Here is an 18706-nt window from a genome sequence, read left to right as displayed (position 1 = left end):
ATACCGAATAACAAAGCAAGGATTTCAACATAAATTTTTATGTGAGGCTTTGTGTAAGAACAAATAATCAGCTAATTATGGCTTATGCTATTTGAATATAGCTAGCTACTTTTAGCTTCATGAATACCTTGAAAAGGAAGAGATTGCTGAATGTGGCAGGTAAAATGAATGAGGAATGTATATCCATTAAGGAAATGATTTTTCCCATCAAACCAGAAGTCAGGTGAAACTCCATTGCCATCGAATACCTACTCAGAAAAGTATATGCTGTTTTTCAGTAATTTTCATCGCTGTTATTCAGCAATTTGCCTCACAGCACAGTGTTTCACTGTAACTAGTCAATTGGAGGAATTAACAGGAAGTTTGAAAATACTTTTGAGTTACACTTGATAGGGTAACCTAATAAGACTTACGGATTACACAGTTCTGAAAGCTTTAATGGCATTCCCCCAATAGGGAGTACCACTGGAACTACTTACCAGCTTATGAGACTTGCAATAATAATACTCTTACTGGTCCCTGCTAAAGTAAAAATCAAAGTGTTGAAAGGTATGCCAGAAATGACATAATAGGCTTTATGATGAGCTATGGCTGCTGACAGTGAACTCTTGAGAAAACTATTAGTGATGCTGATTATTTCATACTCCAATTACGTGCTGCATAAACTAGAACTAACTGCTGTAATGCAATGAATGTCTAAAATTAAATAGAAAAGCAATAGAGAGGGATATTTTCATTTGTAGGGGAAATAGCGGTGGGTTTTTTGTATAGCATACAGTAGCAGTTCCATTACTTTTTAAATATAAGCACTTTCAAGATGATGACAGGCAAATTCTTTTCTCGAAGTGAATAGAATGAAAAGCACTGGCATGGAAGGCTGTTGGTAAATGAAATTTACATTTTATCCACAGACCGGGTACAGCGCAGGAATTTTGATTTGAAGAATTCTCTACTAGCAGGATCAAACTGCTTTTATTTTGAAGCATTGGCAGGATAAATATTGCCACTTACCCATTCTCTAGTTTTATTCTTTCTCTAAGCGAAGGATAGAGAGTGCCCGTTTGTTTTGGGGATGCAGTGACCTTGGTACGTTTGGTTGTTCCTTTTTGTGTAATCTTGCTGAAGTAAAAATCTATGATTTGGTTCGTGCTACCTGTGCTAAATATTTGGGTTCCGTATTCCATTTCCTCCTCTGGCATGGTGTCTGTAAGTGAATTCTTTTCTGTGTGTTTTATATTAAATAAAACTAACTATGAATATATATAACTGCTATATGAGACTGCCATAAATTATTGAATACTAGATTTATGCAATTTAAGATAACACAGCATATCTAAATTTATAGGAAAGTGGCAAAACCCTTACAGACTCGAAGACTGAGAGGACGTATTGTGAAAAAGTAGGATAATATAGTGAAGAATAGTAATAATGCTGTTTTCTGCCAGATTTTAAAATGAAAACAAAATCTAATTGTAGTCAACCAGCTGGAAATTTCTGTGCATTTTATTCAATCATCTGTTGTATTTTTGACAGGGATGCAATTTTTCCTAATATCAAGAGGAAACCCTGCACATCTATGTTGCAAGGTTTTACCAGAAGCATTTCTGCAAGTGCATTATTATTGGCATAGCTATTTCAGCAAAGTACATTCAGGTTCATTTGCTTGTGCTACAACATGCCCTTTTGGTATCAGATTGTTCTGGAAAAAGCTGTGTGGCATTGTGCTTAGGGGTCCCAGTGCTCTCTGCATCAAGGCAGCTGCATTTCCATTGCTGCATCTTCCTTTTCCATTTTAAAAATTTCCTCTGTGCAGAACTGGAGGATTTGGCAGAGTTGTTCAAGATTCCCAAAGAGCAGACACAGAATGTTGCTCCAGAATTACTGCACATGTGCAAAGGTGCTGATATACTCAGAAAGCAGAAGTCAAGTGCAATAAAACCTTTCTCTTTGGAAAGTCCAGAGAGATATATGGAAACCAGCCCCTGCATTACTGTGTGGTGTGCTAACTAGAAATCTTTGCAGAATGCCACGACTTCCCTCATGAAAATGTGGCACCTTGGAGTGTCGATTTCTACAGCTAATGTCTAAAGCTAACTTTCTTCAGTGTACTATTCCTTTTCGTGTCATTCTTAAAACTCCATCCCGTGCGCCAGACTTTCACATCATTAATCAATCTCTTCATCGTCATAACTCCAAAGAACTGAGTTCTGCACAGACCAGCCAAGCGCTCTCCTGTCTTTTTAAAGACAAATGATGTCATGATTTTGTATTTATAAAGTGTAAGAAATTACCACTGCATCAGGACAGCAAACAGGAATGTTGAAGAGGGTGGGAGATAAATAAAGTGAACGAAATTAACATGTAACAAGAGTGGCAGTGCTGGGTGCTTGGAGCAAGAACCAAGCTCTGGGACCAGATTAGTATGCGTATTTGGGGCAGTCTGGTGTTGATACTGAATTTTCACATGTGGAGTTCAACCTTGTTTTTTTTGAAGATGTCAGAATCATCTGCAGTAACATTTGGATGCTCTGTCACATATCCAAGCATCTGTGGGTTTTGCGCGAGAAATTGAAGGATGTCTTGGTACATCTCTTGATTCTTCTGTTTCTTCGTCCTCCTACAACTGGCAGCAATTTATGATGTGTGTCTACACTAAGGTGCTGTAACGGGCAAATTTGATAATGTAGGCTCAGCATAATGCTCCAATTGCCAGATATTCTCTCAGTTAAATTACTTGCTTTCCTTTACTGATCGGCCTCTCCTTTACTGGTTTCGAACATCTTACTGATAGTTTGTGGTCTAACAGTATCTGAGATGTGCAAAGCAGGACTATTCTCTGTGATGGCAGTCTGAGTTCACACAAAGACAAACTTGTCTGAATTTTTCTGCAAAGAAGCATAGTAATATTTCACAGGTATGATTTGATTTAGCACGTATTCTTTTAAGCACACAAGTGAGAGTTTTTTGTTTTACCTTTACCCTTCTTGCATGGAAGAACATATAATCCAGTTCAAGCAGTGGATAGATACAAACCTGCAGAAAACTCCCTTCTGACAATGTGCATTTTATTCTGTAGCTCTTGTCAGCAGCAATAAAAACAAGAGCAGATCTGCTGATATAAACTGTACTGTAACTTTGAGGATGCTATGTGAATTGTGGTGAACAGGAAAATAGCAGCATTCAAAGAACCTGTCTGGGGATTTTCTCAGCATTAGGTGTAAAGAGGCGACTTTACCGGTAAACACGTGAAGTGTTCTGACAGACAGTCCTACTGCATTTGATCAGACAACATATTCTCTATTCTATCTAATCTATTCTAACCTAGTTAGAGGAATCTAGTTAGAGTAGACATACTTAGAATTTTTCTGTAGTTCTCTACTGCTAAAAGCAAATATCCTCAAGGACTATTGCACTTTATACCTGAACTCTGATGGAGAAAGACTAAATAATAAAAATGAGTTGAGAATGCAGAACCCCTAATAAAGATGAAATGAACCAAGTTCAGTGGCCAACACCATTTCACTTGGTTTCATCAGGTATGAAAAAACAAAAAGCCCGGAAATTTTCCACATCTTCCCTGGTATTGACTCCTTCAGAATGGACAAGTGTTACAGGACAAGAACTATTTATTAGAGCCATTTATTAATGAAATTGTGGAAAGATGTCATGATTAGAGTATTCTAAGACTCTTTCTGAGGTTCTTCCATGAGCTGCTGGTACCTAGTATGCTTTCAGCTTAAAGAACTCTCACAACTGTGAAAATATCAAAATAGTTAGGAAGCTGTGGCTCCAATAAATAAGCTGAATGTACCAGAAAACATAACCATCATTAGTGGCACGATTTGTGTGGATACTGTTCCCGTGGATTGTCTGTGTACGGTTCTAGCTATTCTATTCTTTGACCCCCAGGAGGGGATTAATTGTGAATTCCCTAAAGCTAGATGAGTGCATTACCGGTTACTTCCACTCACTTTCTAATGTTACAGGAACACTCTGTTCTTTAAACAAGGTTTTCATCGACTGCTATCAGACTGTTTCTTAACTAGGTTTCTGTTTAAAACCATACAGTTCCTAATACATCTTTGAAGCCTAAATTTTACTTACTTCCTCTCAAGATTTGTCTGGCAGCCGTCAGCAACAGAAGAAAAATCGTTGTGTCATTTTTCAAGCTAGAGGTGCAGTTTAAGCAAATTAAGAAAAGACATGCCAACTCCATTTAATCCAGTCAAAATACAAATTAACCATATAACTGTACCGTATAACTGTAAATGCACACACATCATTTAAAATCTTATGATAAAAACCCAAGACTGCTGTTGTTTGTACATTGTATGGAAGCCATTCTTTACTCCACATTTCAAGGTTTTAACTAAACAAAAGAAGACAAGATGGGAATGAGGGGATGTACTGTTTAATTCCTTTTTTGTAGATGAGAAAATGAGATACCATGGTTCAGAGACTGTACTTACATAAATGAGCAACTACTTATCTGGTCACCTGACTTCAGCACTAACCCGCAGAATCAGATGATTTGTCTGAGGCTGTACACAAAGGCTGGGGCATAGTTTGAAGTTGCAACTAGATTTCTGAAGTTGGAGATTTGCTGGAATTTCAACTATTGGTAGTGACCCAGTGGGGCAGTTGTCTAGTGTGTACACAAGCACAGTGAGCGTCTGTGTTTGTGGGACTTACTTGGGTTGAAAAGAAGTTATACTGCCTAAGGCAATGTTAGTTTACAGTGCTTTATTTCACTTACATTAAGATTTGTAAGCATCCAGTTGCATCACTTGCCAGTTACTGAGTGCTGCATTGGTGACAGACCCTCAGCACGGACAATCATACCAGACCTCTTTTTTTGCATTTTCTGCTGGTTTGATGCACATAACAATACAAAGAAGCTACTGCATATTCATTACACAAGTCCAGTGGTTGTTTTCGATTTTGTCCACTAATGGCTTTATCCTGAGTGATGGGCAAATTTATTTTGTATCAATTTCTTCTGTTAGTAGTACTTTTGGATGCGAGTTTGACGTTTTGTTGAACACCCAAATTTAGGTACTTCAAAAACATAACTTTACTATGTGAGCTATCATATAATTGGACATGTGCATGCATTTTTTTAAAGGAATGTCAATACAAATATTTTTATATCCAGTGACTGAAATTTGACAACTGAAGACACAAGTCTGAAACTTGCTACTCTGTTACATAGGAACACGTGTGGTGATACTGGAATTTTTCCACTTCCTACCCTCCTTCTGCAACACATGCAAACATTTAGTTGCTGAACTAATCAGAGTATAATTTTATTAAACCATTATTTAGTATCATTAGTAATATGAGCATTTGTTAGTGGCTAACAAATACTTACAGCTGGCAAAGATTCAATCCTTATTTTAGCATGCCTGTACTGAATTTGGTGGCTGTGCAAGGAAGATGAGTTTGCTTTTAGCAAGAAACTAACATTTTAGTGATACATTTTCTAATCGTTGGGTACTCCAAAAGTACCTCTTCTGTTGTATTAATTCACTCTTCATGTATTTTAGCTTTCCTCCCCCAAAACATGACTACCAGTGCTTATGGATTATACACCATTTAATTTGATTTTACTTAATTAGAGTTCATATTATGATCTTGTATAGGACTCCCTCTTCCAGGGGAATTATAGTCGTATTAGACAAAGAAGTCAAATCAGACAATCCTTTCCCCAGAGCATGCTTCTTAAAAAACCTAAGTTTCTTGTAACAATAATGTCGTAATGCCTTTTTTTTCATGTTAACATCATCCAATTTGCATATGAGGGAAGATGAGATAAAGTTGGTGGAACTTAAGTGTCTGCTTAAGTGCTTTATTAATGAGATGTGGAAATTATCTGCTTAAGTACTATGGACAAATTAATTAGTTTTCCAAAATGATACAAACAACCTACAGGAAATGTATTTTCTATGAAGATCCCTGGGGAAATACAGCTACTAATTATTGTTTTTTGAGACCGTACTTACAACTTAATTTGATACACAATTGTATGATATGTTATTGAATGTTTTGTTTTTTTTTTTTTTTAATTCCATGACACAGCTAGCAACACATCAAACACATCAAAGGTTTATAGATGCTGAAGTTTCCTGCATGCACTCAGTCCTATATTTAAAACCATACTTTGAAAAGAGTTTCGTTTCCCTTAAGGAACTTTAAAAACGTCACATTTTTCCCCAAGAGGCTTAGCCCAATGCACAGTGCTCTAAATCTTGTCTTTAAAATGTCAACACCTATTTTAGCATCTAAACGATGCTTGAGATCTGCTGGAATCCCCTTCTCGGTGCTGAGCATTTCTTAGAACTGTGGTCCTACAGAGAGGAATATAAAACCAAAATTAAATGCCTGTACAGTGGATAAGAAGAACGGCGCATCCTGGAAAAGAGCTCCTAAGAACTGACCCATTGTGCTCTGTGTTGGAGAATGCCCACAGGTACTTAGTAGTAAATATTAAGCATAGACTTACGTATGAGTAAAAATTCTGCTCTTTCCTTGAGCATGGGAGCCTGAACAAGGGCTATTTACCAGAGTAGGCTGTTTGGGATGTGGAGCTCAAAACCCACGGCAAGCACAGACCCTCTAAAAAATTACCTTTGTTGTACAGCAACACTGTTTAATGTAAAAACAAACAAAAAGCTTGCACGTTGTTGAAGGTAAGACCGTCACATAGTGCACTAAACAATAGGATACAAAAACGCCACTCTTTTTTGGTTGCTCTGTTTCCAGGCTCAGTGAATCTCAGATTCTTTGCAGCGTCTTCAGTGTATGATGCATGCACCTAGATGCATATGTATGATGTATGCACCTAGACACTGTAGCCTGAACCCTGTAATGTTTTTTTGAGTAGCGGAAATTACAGATTCAAGTACTTCAAGCCATAGAAGGAAATCAAGTGGTGTCTGACAACCTCTGAGAAAGTGCACCGATGTGTAGGGTGTTAAATAAAGTCATCACTCTCTCTTTGAGTGATTGTGTTTTAACAGGGATATAATTACAAAAAGTGGTATTTGCAGAACTCCTGATCAGGTGATTGTTTGTTAGATTTTCTTTGGCAAATCTACCTTTCAGAACTGCTTCAAGTAACTTGTGGCCAGGAGACAGCCCAGACCAGAGTTGTTCTGGATATAAACACAACACAGAACTGAACGTGTGTAGGAAACTGTGACTTTAGAAAGGAAGACATCTCGTAAATGTACATGTTCTGCAAATTGTACAGGAGGAATTTTTTTGGATTGTAGTTCTGGGATGTTGCATTTAGGTGCAGAATGTTGACCTTACTTTGGACTGTTTTAAACGTCTGTCAAGGGAGTGGGATCTTGCCCCACGTTCATTTTGAAGTGCCAGACAGATATTAGTTGTTATGAGGCTCATATATTAGTATGGTCCTTCTGCTATCATCCCACAATTAATATTTAGAAAGATGACTGTTTTATGTTCTTTTAAAGACTTGTAGGAATCCATGTAATTCAGAGTGCTTTAAAACTTAAACATGGAATAAAACTGTCATTTATCATGTCTGGAATATATGTCAAATTTAAATCAATGCGAATAATAATAATACTTGATGATTCAAAATGTTAGGCTGAATGGTAAGTTTTCATAGCAGTAGTTCAAAAGATCACAGTGCAGTGCAGCCATGTCTATAACTACCCTGTCAGTAGCATTAAGAAATGAGCAAAGATTCCAATTAAAATTCTTGCATTCTGTTTCCTATTTCAGGACCTACCTCAGGTTTTTCACAGGAAAGATTCATTTTTAAAGTTTGTAATGCCTTCTTTCTATCCATTTTTTGGTTCCCTCATTACTTCTGCATTGCCTGAACTACTTCATTTCCTGTAGAGTAAAATACATGTCCAGTAATGTCACTACCATATTCCGTAACAGTAAAGTAAAGGTGGGCTTATCTAATGTCATCTTCTTGAAAGAATATGTATTGGCTTGTTCTGAAAATCACTGAAACATTCCATCACTAGACATGGTTTCTCTCCACAAATAAGGCGCTCTCACTGTGTGCTGGAAGTTAAATGCTTGGAGATGTTTTCTGTTGTCTGTCGTAGCATGTCACATCTCCGTTAACTTCTGGTGAACTCATCCTGATTCTTGCTAGTGTAGATCAGGGGATACTAAGGCCCCATGAAAGTTTTGTGAAGGACTGGTTTTCTTTTTATCCTTGAGTATGATCTAATTCCTTCAAGTGGCATAACAGTATAGAAAATAGCATTTATGCATATTTTTCTCCTACCTTCTAAGAGCTCATGTGGTTCCCAGTTTAATTTGAGCAAACCTATGAATATAAAAAGGAGCGGTCTGATTTACTTACTGATTTATTTAGATTGCTTGCACTATTAGTCACATAGGCAGCATTTTTAATAATATAGGACATTATCTTTTTATTACTTATAAATAGAAAGTAAATCAGAAGCAATGCTTAAATTTTTGAAGTTCAGGACACTCTAATAGCCTACTGAATTAAGAGTGACTAGTCACTCAGCTATGCTTAACTCTCAGTTAATTGAGGGATATAACTTTTGCCAAAGCTTGTGATACTGAAGGAAGGCACAGTGTATTGAAATCCAGATAATTCACCAAAGGATAATCAAGAGCTCTGTGTCCCTAATGTCAGTTTTTTATTGATTAATTAATGATGTAGAATTTGAGAATTTTCATAGTATATCAAAAGTACCTTTAAAGAATGTTGATTTTAAATTTGATATATACAAATGCACACATAAGAGCAGAATTTTCCCTACGATTTTAAAATACAATTTTTTAAAGTGAGACATGCTCAGTCATTTTTTCCACACAAATTCCTTAGGACTAAGAATTTTGAAGTATTCAGATTCCAGAAGTTCTAGAAGTTCAAAGTTACAGAGGGAGGTGCTTCCACAAATACATCTAGCTACTTACCAGGTTAGGTGCAGAAAATCTATTAAGAATAAACAAATTTTTGAAACACTAGCCCTCAATTCTTAGTCAAGAACTAAAATAAGCAACCAAAACTTTAGATTTCAATATGTTGCACCATGAAATTCTCTACTTACATTTACTGTAACTGTGACGGTAACAGGGATCACTGGGCCTGTTTCAAAACTTCTGAATCTTAGATGGCCTTCGTTGCAGATGTTCTGTGAAAATCGGATTCCGGTTGTAGGTAGCCTGTAGTCAAAAGTCTTTTTCTGAATTGTTCTGTAACTATGGTTTTGTACTGATGTACTGTCAGCAATGAAGACTTTAAAGATGTTTTTGAAACATGTTGCAGTCTGTGACACTTTTTTGCTCTCTACCTTTATTTTCTTTTGTTCTATCTCCTAATATGTTGATATGCAGCTCTTTAAATAGAGTATAACTGAAAAAAAAAGCACAATTATGTCTTTTTTAATAGTTTTCCTAAAATGAATGATAGCAAAATTAGTCTGAATGAAAGCTTTCTTTCCAAATACAATTGGAAAATGCAATGGAACTTTGTAGAAGTATAGAAGTTGTGAGACCCAACCTATTAAATACTTAAAAAAAAAAAAAAAAAGAAAAAAAGCTAAATTGATGAGTTAAGAAAGAATAGAAGGTAAAGATATTAACAAAATCCCAGGAAGAACATCTTGTTCAATACGAGGACAGCATCTTGCTTATTGATCTGTTTTTATTAGAAGTGTGGTCAGAAACAATAAAAATTACTACCACTTTGTTGATACACTCTAGTATTAAAGCAGTTAAGATTAGACCAATTAACATTAGACAAAGGATAAGCAATTAACCTTAAAGTTAGAATTATAAAAGTAAATGTCTTTCAGGGTCGCTGTCAACTGAAAGATCCTATATTAGAAACTGAGAACGTTTAAGCTAACAGGAAGAAGCTTATTTCTTCTTATTTCAGTCGATGCAAAGGAAGAGATCACATTGGAATTTGCCTTTAGGATCTGTTCAGCACCTTTGAGAAGGGAAAGATAACACTAAGCACTGATTCCAAATACAGTATTCTGTCCATCTCCCTGTTTTTCACCACTGTCGGCATGAGACTGGATTCCAGTTCCACCATGCTACAAAAGCAGTTAATTGTCTGCCTCAGACAGTAAGTGATAACCGCATCCAAAGACTTTTTCTAAGCATGCGGTTCAGGAACGCAAAACTCATCTACTTGAGCAGATTTCTACTGAAGAAAGGTCGGTTCCTAGTGACGACATAAGGCTTTCTGGTTGCCAAAGTCGCACTGTAGGTAACGGTACCCCGCTTGGATAGCAGGAAGGGAGGCGGGGACAAATAACTATGGACTTGCATTGGTCCTTTCCATTTCAAGAAAATGGATTTCAGCCCATGTGTTAACAGAGTGTGCGTGAGATCTAGACAGCCAACAGGACCGATTACCCCGTAAGTCAGCAGCTCCTTGATCCAGGGGCTGGGTCTGTGCCTGGTGTAACTCGGGATCTCACCATTCTTTCCTTCCAGGTTCTTTCCTGTTGGAGTTCAGCTGAGTTCAGAGATCTTTTCTAGCGCTTTTTTTTTAATCTGTGGAGAACAAGAGTATGTTGATCCCTTTCATCTTTGGCTAATCTATTAACTTTATTTTCAAGTTTGTTAAAAATACGATCCAGTATGATCTGTGGCAGTCTAACCATAGAACCAAAGCAATACAAAAGATGAACTTTTCATTCAGTGATTCACAATTTAAAAGACAAAAAGTTATGCCAATACCTGTTCCTTCTTTTATGTGTAATATATCTACAAGCTTTTTTTTTTTTTTACATTGAACACATTTCTGTTTTTTCTTTTTAGAATATATATAAACCCCTTTTCCCCAAAATCAAAATTTTATAATTTTTCAAAGACAGCAGTGACATCTATTGATAGAAACTTGGCTGAAGAGCCTTATTTTAGTGTTTGTTGAAGCAAAGTACAGGCTTGATTTCAGAGGATGGATATGTCTTGAAATACCCTTTTCTTTCCCTTTGTCAGAAAACTTTCCAAATAGAGTTCAGTGTTTAGGGCATATAATTATATAATAACAGACAGAGCTGGTGTGCAGTGCTGTGTTTCACACAAGGAGTTAATGTTTACATTTAAATTATGGTGACATCTTCTAGTTTTTATTCATAATAGGAATTTGTGAATCATTATCTGTAAGTTGTGAAAATCACAGCTAAAAGAGTTACTAATTAAAGTCGCTATTTACCCCCAAAAACAAAGAGCCAAAACTTTAACTATTTAGAATACAGGGGTTTATCTTTCAAAATCACCATTTCAAAATAAGACAGTTTAAAATTATTCTGAAGTTATAGAGCAATATTTTCTAGTCTGTTGTAGGCTTTTCCTCATCTAAAATGAATATGACTGTGAATATGATTATGTAAAGTAGAGAGAGTTTTATTTTTAACCTTATTTTTAAGAAATATATGTCCTGAACTATACTTTCTTTCAAGTGTCATCCATGGAAAAGTAGTGTTTAGGGTAGCTACATGATAGATGTGTGTATGCTCTTGGAAAAACTTGTGGCATTTTTAGAGATAAAGAAAGGTGTACTTAATCAATTTCAGATTACTACAGATAAGCAATAAAATAATCTTTTTTGGACCTATCAAATGTGATACATCAACATTTACGTACTTACATCTTTGAGAAGAATGAAACTGTGTGGAGAACATGTACTTTCTTGTGACTTAATAGTTCTAGTTAGTCTTAAATGATCAAATAGCAATACTTCTGTATCTGACTGATGTGGATGATTTAAGACTATTTCCTTTGAATTTCATGAGTGACTGTAAGTTTCTTTCTGATCAGATTTGATGCAAACTTTCTGTGATCTACCTGCTGCTAATATCTTGCATCACTGCAGAATTCCCACCTTTCACTTTGATGGACCAGGTACTTGCAGCTCTCATTACTTGTGTAATGAAGCTGGCAGTGTGTAAATGAACACTGACACAATTCATTGGTATCTGTTGTAGATAAGGAGAATAATTTGCCCAAAGATTGTAGCATGTCCAGCCACTTATCTCACCCCTGCCTGGACAGACAGAATAGCATGGCTCATCTATCAAAATTCATGATGAAAGCTCAGTGGAATTTTGAAACATACAGTATAGAGGAAAATGAGAGCAGTCTGATCAAGGTAAGACGAATGTTGACATGTATTATGGCTGGTGTAAGTAAGCATTTTCAGAACTGAATGCCTATTTCAAACTTTTGATTAAAGTGGGAAGAAAAATAGTTGAATACAAACTGGTTTTAATCCTTTTAACGTGGATGTGACAGTTGTAAGCAGGTATGACTTGTTACAGTAAAAGAAGCTCCTTTTCTGATAACTGGCATTGTATCAGCATGCCATTTCTTAATTTGGAGTGAGGCAGCCTTACAGATTTCACTTTATATTGGATAGCTGTTCTGAAGGGCTGGTATTTAAATAGCTCAACTCTGGAGAAGAAAAATGGGCAGTGACTCTCAAAGACGTAAGCTTTCTTTATTGATTACTAGCCCCACCTTTGTTTTAAAAAATACTACCAGAAGGACTGAAACTACTCCTGGTTGTCTTTTTTTATACAGCACAGACACAAAAAATATTGCTGTTTTTAATTTACTTTAAGGAATTTTACCTTTTTTTTTTATCAAAGCACTTAATTGACAAAATCATAGTTTTACTGGCTTAATTGAACTATGTATACACATACTTCACAAAATTCAAATCATTTTACAGAAAAACGGAGTTTTAGAAATATTTCTGAACATTGTCTATGTTTTTATTTTTGTAAGGAGTTACAAGTGTAACAACAATATTTTTCATTTAAAAATAGTAAATCTGGAAAGCTCAACTTGCTAACATAACATGCTTAGTTTTTCAATTTAAGGACTGTTTTTATCACAACTTTCTGAAATATCCAGAGAAAGAAACAAAAATTCACTGACTTCAGCTCAGATAAGTGTATTGTCACAATACTCTGAGATTCTAGGATTTTTAGTGCTTATGTTTAAAAAAATGCTTTTAGAAAGCAAATGTAAAGCTGAGCAAAACAAAATATACATTTTTTTCTCTGTGAGTTGTCTTCTTGGTGTTATGTTTTGTGGACTCTTAACTTCAAATTACATGTTGTTGCATCTGTTCAGTCACATCTGTCCAGATATGAGTCTGTGTTAATCTCTCAGATTTCCTTTTTTAAGAAGTCAGGACTAGTGCTCTTGGTCAGATAAATGACTATGACGCTAACAGATGAGCCCAGTTCCAGCTTCCCTTAGAGTGTTAGTGCAGGGTACTTCAATGGAGTTCAGTGTGGCTTAGACCAGTATAAGACCCAAGGTTCTAAATAAAGTGTGCATATAATGAAAAATACTGTTCAGATTTTCAGCAGCTCACAAAATGTTTGAGCCCATAATTGCAGATGCGCTCTCAGATTTTCAGGTGCAAAATGAGAGGCAGCAGCTGCAAATACGATTCATTATGTTTCAAAATAAAATCTGCAATTCTGCTTTGCGAATATAACACCTATTTGGGGTTTAAATTATAAGCCATATTCTGTTTCCCTTCACCAATCATCCAGTCCTATGTCTTATTGATATTGCTGCCCTTGAGAAGGGAATTTAACCCCACAGCTTAAAATGAGACGAAGGAACACTCTAAAGATTAAGACTAAGTAATTATTTTATTTGCGCTTCTGAAAAGCTTGATTAGGCTCAGTGGAATAAATACCTGCTACAGAAATTCTGGGTATTATAAAAAAGTAAAATTGATTGGGTCAATATAAAAAGAAATAGTATTCTGTTTTACTTTATTTTCACTTGAAGAATGGAGAACACTCCCTTGTGTGTGCTGAGCTTATGGCTGTGCATGCTCTGACCTTTGGTTTTTGGAATTTGTTGTATGACAAGGGTAGGATTTAGCAAGTGAATTTTTGAATAGAAAGTCCATATGTAATATAATTGATTTAAAGCATACTTTAATTATTTAAAGAAAGATGTAGTAACCTTAATAAGTATTACTGTTACACATCTTGTTTCTAAGACAATTTATTTACGTTATGGTGGAAGAACACTACTGTAATTTCAGTTTTCAGTTCAACTTTTTTCCCATTATCTCAGGAAAAATAAGATTTTAAAAATAAACCAGAATGGTCAAAGAACTGGGAGGACCTGGATTATCATTAAGATGCATGGATCTACACAGTTTCAGCAGTTCTGTGTTTTCTGGTATGACATAGACCGCTTGTTTCTACAAGAAGTATACAAACAACAAACCAATCTAGGCTGTTTTTTGTTTCTTTTAGCACCAGTATATCACCAACAGCATTCCTTTTGTTGACAGCACTTGATTACTAAGTCCTGTGGCAGGAGCAGGATTGTTAAAACACACACGCACACAAAAATTCTCCACATGCTCCGATGGTCAGCTTCCCTTTTCACATGCCAGCTAAGTAGACTCTGAGGTGAACTGAGCTTATGTATGTGCTCACACCTCATCTTCATAGTTCCTGGTTCAGCTGACAATATGTATGTGGCATACTCTGCTAGATATCCCAGTGTTCTTCATGTATTCCATAAATTGGTAATGTCAAACAATGAGTCATCCTTACGTACTGTCCAGAACCAGGAAACAAGAAAGGTCTTTCACTAGCAGAACAACACACTTAAGAAAGAGTGATTATTTAGTTTGTTTACGCATTTTCAAAAGCAGGTCTTTTTCCTTTTTAGTTGCTTTCTTCTAACTACTCTTCACCATCCTTCATCATCTAGATATTGTCTCATATCTATTAAAAATAGATGGTGGCCAGCAGTAACAATAACAGCAGCATGTCAGTGTTGGCCAGCAACAGCTACAACAAAAGCAGGAAAAAATCTTCTTTATGTGGAGACCAACCAAATTTTGGCATTGAATTTAATGGAATTTCATCTATGGTTTTGACAATAAGGATCAGAATTTTTTACGCTTTGTTTACAGTTGGAAACTTCAGTCCCATACAGCAATTCAGTCACAAAATTCATAAGCAGAAAACAGACTGGTGTCCGGGTATAAAGAAGGGCAAAACTCGCTTTAGGATTGTTCACTTCCGTTTTATGTCATAACTAATCTGGGGAGTTTTGTCTCTTTTTCTGAAAAGAAACTTCATGTTGTACCTGCAGCACGTGAAGTAATATGTTGAGTGTATGTTTAATATAAGCATTCTAGTAGCTCAAAGATTACTTACTTGTCTAAGTGTAAGCAGGAGATAATGGGAATTACTGCATTTTACAGAGAACAAGTATCTGAGATAAATACTCAAAGTCTGGGGCGTGTTTCAGAGCAGGGTGTCTTACCACATATGTGCTGCACTGCTAAGGGTTGTTGAGATCAGGTGTAGAGATATTCCTTTGGCACCTCCTTAGCTAAAGGTCTAAGTCTGACTTTCAGGTGAAAAATGCCTATGATACCAAGTTTCTGAAGGCAGTTCCTCCTACGGTTTTGTACTGTTTGTTTCATTATAAATTTAATTGCACAACTGTGTCTATCTATGGTCTATTTCATTTCTTATTACACATTTCTCTTGGAATTATGCCACATTTTCAAGCTTGGCTTCACTAAGCTTTCCTTCACCTTTATTATCATAAACTGTGGTGAACATGTAGCTGTCTTTTAGGCTTCTTCTGCCAGCATATTTCTTGTACGTTTCCCTTGCCCCCCTTACATGATGTTTCTCGGGATTTTCTGTATCTTGCCTCCTTAATTTCTTCTTTTTCTGTTTGCCTCCCCCATCACTGGTACATCGCTTCTAATTTACTACACTGTTCCTTTCTGTCACCTACAGTCCATCAAATCCTGAGCTGAATTTCAAGTTCTTAGCACCTGTGCTTGGAATTGGATTTGCAAAAGACTTTGGAACCCCTGTAATACACAAGATCATCAGAAGTATCCATCAGTTCAGTGCTGCTGACTTTACTCTTTCACAATTCCCTCAAGCCAATCTGAATGCTACCACAGAGTTAGCAAGGTCAACTCTGAAAAATAGTCCTTTGGTTTTCATTTTGCTTTTGGGGTCTGTTTTGCTTTTAGCTCTCCAGTCTGATTTACCATACAAACTCTGGTGCCCAGGTAAGGGTAACAGTGGGAAGTGCACACAGAGTAATGTAGAAGCAGTGATTTCAGCAACAGCTTAGTTTTTAATAGGCTTTGAAATTGAACTGTAAGGATGCTGGAACTAGTCTAAGATTAGTTCTGTGTGTACACTGTTGCAACTTGATTTTTTGGTCTACTTAAAATAAGTGTCTTACATGCAAAACAGTCATTTCAGGGGATTTTTTGTTGTTATTTCAGTAGAATTGTAGAATTATTACGACTAAATTTGACAAAAAATAACGAAGTGCTACTTTTCAGCATAACTAGGATGCTTGTGGGTGGAGCATGATTCCTTCTGAACTTTGAAGTAAGAGAAGAGAAATTACGTAGCCTTTTATGAAACTCATTATTAAATCTGAACTTCAGGAATTAACTGTGGAAATTCTGATTGGAATTTGTTAAGCCTGATTAAGAGTTAATATGTAAGGGCTATATTTTTAATTTGGATGCTACTGTAACCGAGTCCCCAAATCCTGATTTATAAATCTATTGCTTGTATTCTTACAATGAACAGAAAGAGTTTCTAAATAAGAACTTTTTATTCCAGATTTATTGGTAAGATTTGCAGATCTGTTAGGGGCCTCATAAATCCTTTGAAAAGTTCACAAATTTGCCTTACTGTCAGTAAATCCATTTGGGCAATAACTGCTGAATAACCTAAGGGATGTGTATTACTTGACTCTTAAGAAAGGACACATTTTGGTGAAATCCATTAAAATATTTTCCTATTCTGAACTTTTGGCAGAATCTGTGGTAAGTTAATGAAAGGCAAGCTCTGAGAAGGCAGATTTGCATTTCCCAATGTTGTTATGTAATTATTTAGTTTATTTACCTTTAATAAGTTTGTTTCATAATGCAGCCTTGTGTGTTGCTCAGTAACTAAAGAAAAATTAGTTCACATGCTCATCATTTAAGGAAGCTCTGCATCAGTGAGCTATGTTACTTAGGGTAATTAGAACTAGATCTTTTCAAAGTTTGAACAACTGAATGTCTCCTGATGGTGTAAATTGCAGATGTGTAGGACACTTGGGACTTCTAGACAGGTGAGTGCATTTAATTTGAACAAACATCATCTGAGCAGTTACGGCAGCTCTGGAGATGCCTGCCACAATAGCAGTAATGGACAAGGCAGTACGGGGACTACAGTTAGCTTAACTGCAAAATTGAAAATACAAAAAAATACTTCTATTCTTAATGGTTTCCTTCGGGACATCTTTATTGTCAAATGTATTTGCATAGCTTTTTGAAAATTTCAGCAGTGAATTAGGCCTTGCAGATCCCACCTGTCCTTCTGCACGCCCAAGTCCGTGCAATCGTATTTCCAGAATTCTGGTAGTCCCTGGCAAGATTGGAGTCTGCCATGAAAAACTGTGAAGAAGATAAGACATGGAAGGGATGTTCTGAATTGCTAAAGGACGTGTCACTGAATAAAGCAATCCCTGTTGGAACCAACTCATTGCACTAAATTGCATAATTACGTTGTCTGCAGTGATTGTGTTAAGCCTTTTCAAAGCATTTTGCTTGTTAATTAGGTTGGAAGAGTCAGGTTCTTTAGATTCAGAAAATTGTGACTGATCTATTATGCCACATAGTGGTTTTTGGTTAAAAAAAGAAATAATCTTGGCTATTGCACATTCAAGATTGAGCGATAATTTATAGCATACTAGTAATATTAATTTTGATCAGGCACGAATGAGAAATGTATCAGAATACCAAAGCAGAAGTGTTTTATTTCTGCTTAAGCTCATTTGAAAAATATTCCTAGTCAGTAAAGTATGCACAGATGTTGTGCCCATTCAGCTTCCATCCATCCTGGAATATTTTTAGTATTTTAAATGAAAAAGTCCATTTGTTAGTAAAGTAGGGCACAAGAATCTGTACATTTGGTAATACTTTAACAGAATTGATCTCTTCTGTACTATGTGCTGTTTTGTTAATTAGATACAGTGACCGGAACATCAAACAGATTATTGCAGTAAGGGTTTCCTTTGCACTTGGGAAACATCATCAGAAGCAGGTGAATCAGATGAAGGTTTAAGGTGATCAAATCCTGTTTTTCTGTTTGTTTGCTCCAAACATCAGCATTAACTAGCTTTTCCAAACTAAGAGAACTGAACTCTTTGCAAGAGGCACACTTTGTATGATGCTAAATCAGTAGCTTTTATTTAAAAAGGCAGCAAAATGCAGTGCAGTTAGCTAAGAAATATATGATGAAATGTCACATTGCGTGAGGTGGTACCACACTCCTTATAACTGCAGTATACAGTGCTTAAAATTTCCTTGAGGTGACATTCTTCTTTGGCTCTTTGTTGTGAACTTTCTTCTTGAAGAAGAACCTGTGATGCTAGAGCAGCAGCACTCTGGTGCCAAGTGGTCAAAAGAACCTACAAAAAGCCCCCTACAATCTCAAATATTAACAACTGCCAATCTTAGATAACATGATAATAAATAAGAGACTGTAAAATTATATGAGCACATTAAAACAGGTATGTCTCTTAGCATCAAAGAATAGAATTTGCTGTTTAGTTAAGCTACTGTGACAAATACCATGAAAACATGTCTACATCAAAGAAAATGAATTGGGATAATATATCTTCACTGCAT

At 36.1% G+C, this 18706-nt stretch overlaps 1 protein-coding gene across 12 annotated transcripts in view; it reads left to right on the top strand.

Annotated features, from left to right (window-relative positions):
* NAALADL2 (N-acetylated alpha-linked acidic dipeptidase like 2) overlaps nucleotides 1-18706 on the top strand; it is a 524823-nt gene that overhangs the window by 454786 nt on the left and 51331 nt on the right. The window contains exon 12 of one of the 12 annotated variants that reach the window (XM_068954261.1): nucleotides 11973-12106. The exons of the other annotated variants lie outside the window; for them this stretch is intronic. Within the exon in view, the coding sequence (XP_068810362.1) occupies nucleotides 11973-12074 (102 nt within the window). The 3' untranslated portion in view covers nucleotides 12075-12106. Of the gene's footprint in view, nucleotides 1-11972; nucleotides 12107-18706 lie in introns of those variants that run through there. 12 annotated transcript variants of the gene reach the window in all.

The sequence above is a fragment of the Struthio camelus genome, chromosome 9 (genome assembly GCF_040807025.1).
Source record: "Struthio camelus isolate bStrCam1 chromosome 9, bStrCam1.hap1, whole genome shotgun sequence".
Taxonomy (NCBI): Eukaryota; Metazoa; Chordata; class Aves; order Struthioniformes; family Struthionidae; genus Struthio; species Struthio camelus.
This window is presented reverse-complemented; position numbering and strand designations above follow the sequence as displayed.